The following is a 9,577-nucleotide window of genomic DNA, read 5'->3' as shown; positions in this document are numbered from 1 at the left end:
CCTGAGCCAAAATCAAGTCCAGACATCACAAACAGGAACAAGGTGACAGACAGACAGACAGACAGGTGGCCGTGCTCGCCATCCCATAATAAGGCCTCCTGTGACCGTGCCAAGTCCAAGCGAGCTCACATGTGCCATGCTCCCAGCGCCCCGTCTCCTGGACCCCACACAGGCGGCCGGCGCCAGGCCAAAGGAGGAGCAGAAAGCAAAAGGGGGGCTGCTACAGGGGCGTACGGGTCCCCAAACTACTTAAAGTGCCAAGGACTCTGCTCCACAATGCCAGGACCCCGAGGAGCCGCAGTCCGAGCCATCGTTAACCCGGGGGCACGAGGAGAGCCCAGTCCGCTGGTCCATAAAGAAAGGGCCGAGGCCTCGGCGGGCACACACGACTCATCCGGCTCTCCGGGAGGGCGCCACCTTGGCAGGCCGGGCAGCATGGCGCTGTTTCTGTGGTCGAGTCACCCCCCACCCCGCCCCCGCTGTCTGTCTCAGCTCTACGACTGGCCCTCGGCCTCCTCCTTGCTGGGCACCTCTTCACACATCTTCTCGTCCTCGGGCTCATCTTCCTCTTCGCCGATCAGAAACTCCTCCGGGGGCCAGCGAAGTTCACCGCTCTCCACGTCACCATCGGTGGGCTCCACCACAATGGAGGGCAGGCGGTCCTTTAGTTTGCAGCATCGCTCAAAGTCCGAGGGGTCCGGAAAGATCTGCACAAAAGAGAGAGAAGGAGGAGATGGCATGAGATGAGGTACTGGCATTCGGGCACCAGCGTATCACGAGCCCCTCACAAGCATTTGCGCTCAGGGGTGAGGCTGAGGCTCTCAGAGACAACTAAATCTGCCCACTTACTCATCACACCTCTGCCACCTCTGGTGCCAGTGAGCTGCCGCAGACCCACAATGCCCCTCAAGATGGCCAGGAGACACACAGACCCATCCGATTATGTCATTTCATTATTACAGCCGATGACAAAGACAGAACTGGCACAGACGTCCAACATGTGGTTTACTGTCACTAAAGTCACCCTAGGACGCCAATGGCTGTGACAGCTTCAGACTGGCATGCTAAAGACGCTTCAGGCTGATGTGCCAGGGTAGAGGCACACTCCGGTACAGTGCCCACTTGCATGCCATGGAGAGCGTGTGGCCCACCCGTCCCTACCACCAGACCACACCTGCACTCGATGTTGAGATGAGACAGCAGCATGCCCAGCAGCGGTGCCAATTCACCCCATGCCCCGGAGGTGTTGTAGCCAACCTCGTGTGGCGACACCCGCTGCTGTCACTTCCACTGGGTCGGTCACCCTCAGGCCGACGACGAGGGCAGGTACACAGCTGACACGCTGGCCTGCTACTGGGGGCACAGGTGCCCCTTTTGCCTCTCAAGTTCATTGACAGCAGACGTCGTGCCAAGTGCCGCCTGGCAGGCTTCATTAAAGTGCACAGAGAGACCCTCAGGGTTACGTGACGGACGGGCGAAAGCGCAGACTCTGATTGGTTTGTGCTTACTACATAGCCCTTTCCTGATTGGATCCTGCTCCATGCCACCTCCCAGTCCCTGATTGGTCGCCCCTCATTCCAACATGGCTGGCAGACAGACAGGAGTTGCTGTCCGTGTTGCTCACCTTTACGTATCAAAGGGGCACTTTGGGCACCTGTGGCTGGCGGCGTCACCATCCATTCAAGGATGCCCACTGCAGCACTGTACGATGTTGCGGTCCATAACCGACGTGGACGGAGATGAAGTGGGGTGGGCACCTCGAGAGGCCCACCCAGTGCACAAGGTCGAGTCAAAAGGTGCGGGTGGTCAATGCCTGGCGTCTTTCCCACTGGCACATGTAAAGTAGCGCCGACCCTTCCGTCTCCACCGCCCCTCACTCTGAGGGGCGCCAGTCAAAGGCACCAACCAGAGCGAGAGTCGCCCATTTACAACACAGTTACCCCCATCCATGGAAGGTGTGGCCTCTCCGTCAGCTAAAAGTGGGGGACCTGCAAGCAACAGCGGCATCCGAGACAGGAGCTGCCATCTTCCAGAGAAAGTCCACGCGCCCGGCCGAAACACAAAGGCGAGCGAGTGGCAGGGCAACGCCCGGACCGGAGCCCGAAGGGGAGGACTGGCATCAAACCAGCGGGCAGCGCCTCACCACCACGGAGACGTCACACCTGCCGAGCGCAGTCGCTGCACGCGAGAAGCCCATGCCAGGTCACGTTCAGCGAGCGCCAATCATCCGGCGCAGCCAATAGCGAGCAGCGTGGTGCCTGATGCAGCCGTACAGTATGAGGGGTCAGGCCGGCGAGGTTCAGACTTCACGGGTGGTCATCGACTAATGAAAATCTCAGGCAGGCTGGGTGGTCTCACTCGTTAGGTGGGTCACAATAGGGGGCCGTCTTCACGGGAGCGCAGCGCTCACCGCTCAGGATTACGCAAATGAAGGCTGTGACAGAAGATCACTGGAGACGTCATCGAATGTGACGAGGCCTGGGGGGGGCAATGACTTTCTCACATGGGTGTTGATGCCAAGACGGTCTCGGGCTCCCCTTCTCAAAGGTCACATTCATGTGCAAACAGCAAGGACACAAGGGGACTGTGTGCTCTGCCAGCCCCATACTGAATGGCAGCTCACCAGCGCCACTGAAACCCAAGGTGTGCCCACAGAGTGCCAGCTTCTCTCCAGTCCATTAGTTCATAGCTGGCCATCCTCTCACGACTTGTCGGGGACACTGATCTGTCACTGCCACGAGGTGACCAAGCAGCCCATCTTCTCACAGTTCGCTCGATCCCAGGTCGTTGGACCCCCAACCCTGCGTGTTAAAGACCCCGTTTAAATGAGCGCAGTCGGACTGGGGGGTGTGGCATGTGGCGAGGGGGTGTGTCCTAACGGCACAATCAGGTCAGCTGATCGAGCCATAAACAGATAAGAGCCGAGGTGACAACCTGCTGTGTCACCTGTCACCGGTACACCTGCCACCGTCAGGCACTGAAGGTGGTTGGCAGGCACAGTGGAAAAGTCATGTGGGCCACAGGGCACCCACATGTGCCCCATGCGGTGGAAATGTCTTTGCCCCCTTTGGAATCTCTTTGGCTTTGGCACAGTTCACACAGCAAAGGGCAGACACAGGGCACAGCTTCTCACTCAGGACTGCTTAACTCAAAATGTGAAAAAGTCTTTGCCCCCCCCTCACCTCAGGACTCGGGTCCCACGCCTCTAGAAGTGACAATCCCACCGCGGTACCTTCAGGACGTTGTCATCCACTCACTGTGCAGCTGCTGGGCGACTTACAGAAAGTCACAGATGGTGGCCCCGAGGCCATTCGTTGTGACAAACTGAGGCACGCGAAAGGGGCAAACACTTTTTCACAGCACACACACTGCGGAGAGCGAAACCCAAATACAAGCACAAGGTGTGCCAGGCACACAGGTACCACAGGACGGGCCGTTGGGGTCAGCACCTTCCACTGGGCCCTGCTCATTCTGCCAATGCCACGATGGGCAGTAAGGGGCTCTATAAACTGAAAGCAGAGGTCACAAGGGGTGCTCTGGTCATGCCACCCCATGATGGCGTGCAAGTCAAATCCACACCAGCTACCTCCAGCTGGGTGATTGTGTTGAGCAGCAGCGTCATTAAGTGGCAGTGGAAAATGTGGCACCGCTGCCAGCAGCAAACAGCACAGCGGAGCAAATCTGCAAAGACTCTGAAGAGGACAGCGAGAGATAAGGCGGGCACGGAGCGAGATAAGCGCCCATGCGAGGTAATCATTGCCAGCCATAAAGAGATCTGAGAGGCCCACTCTGCATGTCTGGGGTTGCCTGACTGGCCGAGGTGGTCTAATGGTGGCACACCAGGCCGGGACCGCAGACCACAGCAGGGTGACAGGCAAGGCACTATATAACATAGACAGCTAAGTGGCAAGACGGGTGCAGACAGACAGGCACTAGATAAGGGACGGCATGGCACATGCTGCCCATTACATTGAAACAAACACCCTATGTGGCACAAAACACCACTTCGGGCCTGCAGGGGATCACAGTTAGGTGGGGTGCCAGTCTGTGGCACTGCCCGCTCCATCGAGTTCACCTTCCGATGTCTTCTACGGACATCGGCCTTTAAGGAATTGACCCTCGTCACGCGCAGGCATCTGGTGGTCTCTCTCTCATCCCCCTCATCCTCGGTGATTGACGGCTTCCTGCACTTCGAGGTCCACTCGAGGGGGCTTACTTGGCCGAGGCCTTCACTCCACTGGGCCGCTAGCGGCAGATGTGCCCGCCCCGTTAAGCCCTCCCGGCCCAGATGGCATGTAAATACGAGCCCTAGAGAGCAGCGAAGCACGTTGTCACTCGCGTCCACATTAATGACAGGCTGTGACACAACGTCACACTCGCGTTTAGGGGGGCCATGAAGGGAATCAGGACAGATAAGGGCATCGCACCTCTTACTTAAACTTGGCGTCAAGGATGGCAAACACACAGCGGGTCAGGGGACTCTGCTGGCGGTGCCAGATGTGAGCACAGGAGGGCAGTCGGGGTGAGTCACCCACCCCAGAGAAGCACAAACTCCCAGGGGCCGAGACTGGCACAGACTTGGTGGGCATAACTGGGCTGAAAGGACATGGACATCAGGGCAGGTTCTGATTTCTGTAAGTGGAGGTGCCACGCAGGCTGGAGAATTCGGCCGGACCCTCAGGCAGCAGACCCTTAATACACCAGGGGTAGCAGCAGCAGGCGCCAGTCACCTCAACACGGGCTCAGACGAGAAAAGCCGACAACCTCGAAGGTGCGGGTGACTCAGAGGAAGACTATGATAAGGTGGCACACGCCAAGTGTTGGGGGGTGCAGGGGGCCCCTTCAGCTCCAGACCGCCCCCCTCACGCCCTCTTCCGCCTCGTCCCTCATAAAGGCCACGCTGGCGATGATGGCTCAGTCCTCTCACCTTCCGCCAATAAGTGACAACATCACCAGGATTAAGGGCAGACGCCATGACGCCACAGGATTAGCGTCCCACATGCCACCTCTGAGGCCACCTTCCTGTAGCTCATCAAGCCCAGGTGTCACCCCCGTCCCTCCTGGCACGTCCCAGTTGTCACTGCCAGAGCACAGGTGGCATGTCGGAGCAGCTCCAGGTGGACTGATGTAACGTGTAAGCTGGTCAGGATGGACAATGGCGCTGAACTGGGAGGAGTCCAGAGAGTGGACGTCGATGGGGTCACCTGGAGCTCTCCAAACGACACGAGGGGCCGAAGATGAGCTTAAGGACGAGAGGGTCTGAGGAAGAGGAGGGTCGAGAACTTCACACAGAGGACCAGCAGGCAGAGAGAGAGCGAGCCTGGCAGACTTTGGGGGGACAACTCGACGAGATTTTGGAGGAGCTGAGTAGACGGGACTGGTGGGCTCGATGGCCTCACCTCGCCCACACGGCTGTAACGTCCAATTTAAGGAGGTGGTTCCGAAAACTTTCGTGCCAGGCTTCTGTCTCAATGGACGGCTGCCTCCCTTTTAGCGCTTTTCTCCCGCCCACCGGTGGTCTGACTCTGAACTGACCGAATAGAGTCGGGGGGCCGGCAGCGCTCTGGTGACATCACCAGACATGACTTTGGTTTAATGACCGACAGTAACGTAGCGTGTGACGACTCGTCTTTGGTGGGCCACTAACTCCACTGACACACAGCATGTCACGGGACACGTGCCGGAAACCAGAACTCTGGCCGATGTGCCAGTTTGTGGTCAGATGTGGCAGGCGGGCACTCTGCCCAAGGTTGGACCCTGTCTGGGGCCACTGCAGAAACACCAGTCACAAAATGGACAGACAGACAGCTGTCACCACGTCCTTAACGTCCCTAAGATAAACACCAGGGACTCCCGTTTAGAATGTCGTTGGCACCTGTTGGGGGACTTGATGCCCAATTTTGGTACCCACTGGGGTCATTCATTTTACGTGGCTGCCATTTGCCGCTTTATTCCCATTTCCAACAGTGGGCGTGACCTTAGAGATCACAGCCTGTCAATCAAGACACGATGGGGTTTGGCTGAAGCCCACCTTGAAATTGGATTCTCTGGTTTGTCAGACCACCCTTGGCTTTCAGAGCTGGTGGCTGCTCTCGCGGCTCGGACCCTCGTTTCAGTTTCTGACTTTGCCTGTCTCGTGTGGCGTGGCGTTCATCTCGCCATCTGACAGGCGGGGTACCCACTCGTATTCTCCACACACAGCCTGAGGGACCACCCGAGTAACTCCGAGACCCCCACCTCTGCCGAGTGATGAGCCGCCCGCTCCCCCCGGCCGGAGGACCTCAAACCTCAGCATCGGGGGGTCCGCCCCCTCAGCGGCACTGAAGCTGGGGTCACCCAGAGAGAAGCGAGTGACAAAAGAAGGAGCACTGTGACTTCATGAATGTGTCACGACGGCGGTGGTCACCCCTGCGACACGCCGACCCCCAAACAGGGGCGTCCAGAGTGACAGCAGAGGACACTCACCGGCGTGCCGAGATGTGAGCCCCCCAGTAGACGTCCGCTGAGCGGAGATTCGGCCCCCCTGTAAAGTAGCCCCTCCCACATTTCCAGGACGGTCACAGAGGTGAATTCTGGGGGTCTGAGATTCTAACAAGAAAATAAATGAGAATCCGCCAGCCCACCTCACACAGCGTCACACAAATCCAGACGACAAGACCCCCGGCCCTGCGAAGAGGAGGAGGGTACCTGAAAGGAATGGCGGTCTTTGCTGGGGCTCAGTGCCATGTCGTCCATCGATGTGCTGCTCATCATCAGCTCAGTCATTCTGGAGGTCGGCAGGAACACAGAGCTGAACGAAAAGGGACAACGAATTAGACAACGGGGACACACAGGCCACCGACCCCTAATGTCACAAAACATCACAAAGACCACACGGGACTAACTGTGCTGGAGAGTGGCACAACTCAAGGAGCAAAGCGGCGCCGCGCTGCCCACCGTCACCTGCCCCGCTGCCCACCGTCACCTGCCCCGCCATACCTCTCCGATGAACACACGCCACTGCCGTCTTCCAAACTCTCTGCCACTTCCTCTGCCTTGGCACGCAGCTTTAAAGCGCTAAGCCAATTTCCCGGCCGACGTAAGCGATGCCAAAGCCGCCGCGGTGACGTGGTGCCCAGAGCCCAAGACGAGCTAATTCCTCAATTTGCAGCTTAGAAGACACCTGCTTCGCTGGCCACGCCAGCCTTGCCCACCTTAAAGCAAAGCCTCTTACTGCTCCTGCTGACCTCGCGTGCCCCCCCATCTGGTCAGCCCGTAAACCTGCCATGCCACTCGTGCACAGGAGAGCCACGCCACGCCTCCCTCTAAAGTATGGAAGTAAAACCAGTCCGCTGGCATCACCCAGTAAGGCCGCTCGGTGCTGAAACTGGCATCTCGGCACAGTCAGCCAATCAAACCGTTGGACCAACTCAGCACGGCACGACGTCCCGCCCGGGAAAGCTCTGCAGGGCACAAACGGGGTCAGCCAGGACCCTCGAAAAGCAGCGAGCAGCACACTGCGCCCGGCACCCTGGCACTTTATGTAGCGCCTGGCAACAATGAGCCGCCAGGGGCTTGCAGACCAGAGGGCCCCCTCGCCCCAAAGTGACAGGCCTGTGTGTTCCTGGGACCCTCAGGGTGATGGAACTCGTGAAGCGCCAGTCAGACGGAGACCACCTGCCCACCGCGGCCTTTCATCTTCGCCTCGGCGGCTCCATTTTTAACACGACGAGACAAAAAGGAAGTTACAACAAGAGCCGTGCAGGCGAGGGGCAGCAGCGGCACACAAGGCGGCACCGTGCCAAGAGGAGGCTCAACGAGAGCTGAAGCCCACCCAGGCGGCACCAAACACAAGGCTGCCAGCAACCCTGCCGCACTCTGCCAGCCCACGCAGGCCGCACTGAAGGAAGGAAGCGGAAGATGAGGGGGTGCCAAGTGCAGCGCCACCTGAACATCTGCGTTGAGATATATAGCGCCTTTCACACACGCCGCAGTGAATTCAATCCGACTCGGCGCAGACAAGACCCCAGGAGCCCCCCATCTCCACGAGGCCTCCAGCTACAGACACTGAAACTGAGATGCCATCCACTGACAGGGCGAAGAGCAACTGAGGAGCTGGTGGGTCTAAAATGACGGCCACCACAGAGTCGACAAAACGGTGACAGGTGGACGCATAGGAAGTTACAAGATGGCATTGGCACCCAAAAAGGAGGAGCGCGGTGGGGGGGCCAGACGGGTCAAGCGCACAAAAAGGAGGACTTGGCTGGCATCTTCACAAAAGAGGGGACAGGACCCCATCGGCCAAAGTCCCGAGAAGACTGGGGGGCTGCAGGGGGCCGGAGGAGTTACAGGGAGACCTCCGGGCGGAAAGCAGAGAGGCAGGGGGTCAGGGGGCTCAGACACGGAGGTCAGTAAAAGGAAAATGGCACACAATTCGCAAACCGCTGAGGGGGCCAGCAGACCCCCACACAAACCTCCACAGCCCGGCTAGTTTGTCAAAGTTACTCGTCGGGCCGCCGGTCGGCTTTACTGGCCCCGACTCGTCGTCGTCGTCCTCTCGGGCGGCTTTCTCTCTCAGAACGTGAAAAACGTGCCTGTGGCTCCTGTAGCCGGCGGACACCAAGGTGGAACACAGGCCAGGCTCGGCGCGGCCGTCCGGACGCTAAACTTCGTTATTTTATCGGCCTGTGCCCAGGTAGCAAGTCAAAGCGGCCGGCGGGCCCGGCTCGGCTCACAACTCACGGCGTCCCGCGCGCTTCCTCTCCAAAGTCGAGCGCTCTTTCTCCCGTTGTGCTTGCGGCTGCCCGACTGCTGCAAATCCGCTCTGAAGCGGCGGAGACGGACAAGAGCATCCCGTGCGACAGCCAACAGGGGACGAAAGTGACGTGCAGGCATCAATCAGCGCGCGCCGAAGGACAGAAAGAAGCGCCACTCACCAGTGCAGCGGCCAGAAGAGACCAGACATGAATTCGCAGCGAGTAGTGCAGCGTTACAACCCGGAAAAAGAAGAAGCGAGCGAGCGAGCGAGCGAGCGGCGGGAGCCCTCAAAACACACCGCTAACTCCCCAAACTGCACCTCCGCTCAACGACGTCCGTCCGTCCCTCTGTCTGTCTGTTTGTCTCGACGGGCGGTTTAAACCAAGGGGCGTGGTCGCACCGTGTGCGTGTCTCCTTCTGCTTTTTCACTGGCGGGCCAAGTGGATCGCACCGCCCCCCTGGCGAAAGCAGCCAATAGGAGAGCGGCGCCGAAGCGCTTCATCGCACAGAGGTGACGGAAGAGGACAAGGAGAAAGTAGACTGGCGACACCCCACCTGGCCTGGCAGGCGACGTTCTAAACACGAGAGCTGCCCGCGGCCCCTCCATGTCAGTCACTTCGGCAGCCAGTGCCCAGACTGGAGAAACGCGGGATGCATTCTCGGGGGCTTCACGTGCCACCTGTCTGCTCGCACCGGCAAGTGCCTTGGCATGACGACGTGTGTGCCCCGTCCAGGGGGTGTCACCTTGAAGCCAGTGCTTGCTGGGATGGACTCCAACCGCCCTGTGCCCCTGCCCAGGCGGAGCCGGTTCGGAAGACGGACGGATGGATAGAAGATGGCA

At 59.1% G+C, this 9,577-nt stretch overlaps 1 protein-coding gene across 4 annotated transcripts; it reads right to left on the bottom strand.

Moving 5' to 3' along the window:
• Positions 1–467: 467 nt before the first annotated feature.
• Positions 468–9,139, bottom strand: LOC120526413 (protein LBH-like). 4 transcript variants are annotated; one of them, XM_039749580.1, is made up of 3 exons: positions 9,056–9,139; positions 6,688–6,790; positions 468–707 (listed from the first exon to the last, which is right to left on the bottom strand). In XM_039749580.1, exons 2-3 carry the CDS (start codon positions 6,763–6,765, stop codon positions 495–497), a joined length of 291 nt encoding a protein of 96 aa, XP_039605514.1. In that variant the 5' UTR covers positions 6,766–6,790; positions 9,056–9,139; the 3' UTR covers positions 468–494. The 4 variants fall into 4 exon arrangements, with proteins under 4 accessions (XP_039605514.1, XP_039605513.1, XP_039605512.1 ...); XM_039749579.1 differs by having other exon boundaries at positions 8,916–9,109; XM_039749578.1 differs by lacking the exon at positions 9,056–9,139 and adding an exon at positions 8,722–8,846.
• Positions 9,140–9,577: the final 438 nt, after the last annotated feature.

Source organism: Polypterus senegalus, chromosome 3 (assembly GCF_016835505.1).
Source record: "Polypterus senegalus isolate Bchr_013 chromosome 3, ASM1683550v1, whole genome shotgun sequence".
Taxonomy (NCBI): domain Eukaryota; kingdom Metazoa; phylum Chordata; class Cladistia; order Polypteriformes; family Polypteridae; genus Polypterus; species Polypterus senegalus.
Note: the sequence above shows the minus strand (reverse complement) of the source record. Positions and strands in the feature narration are given on the sequence as shown.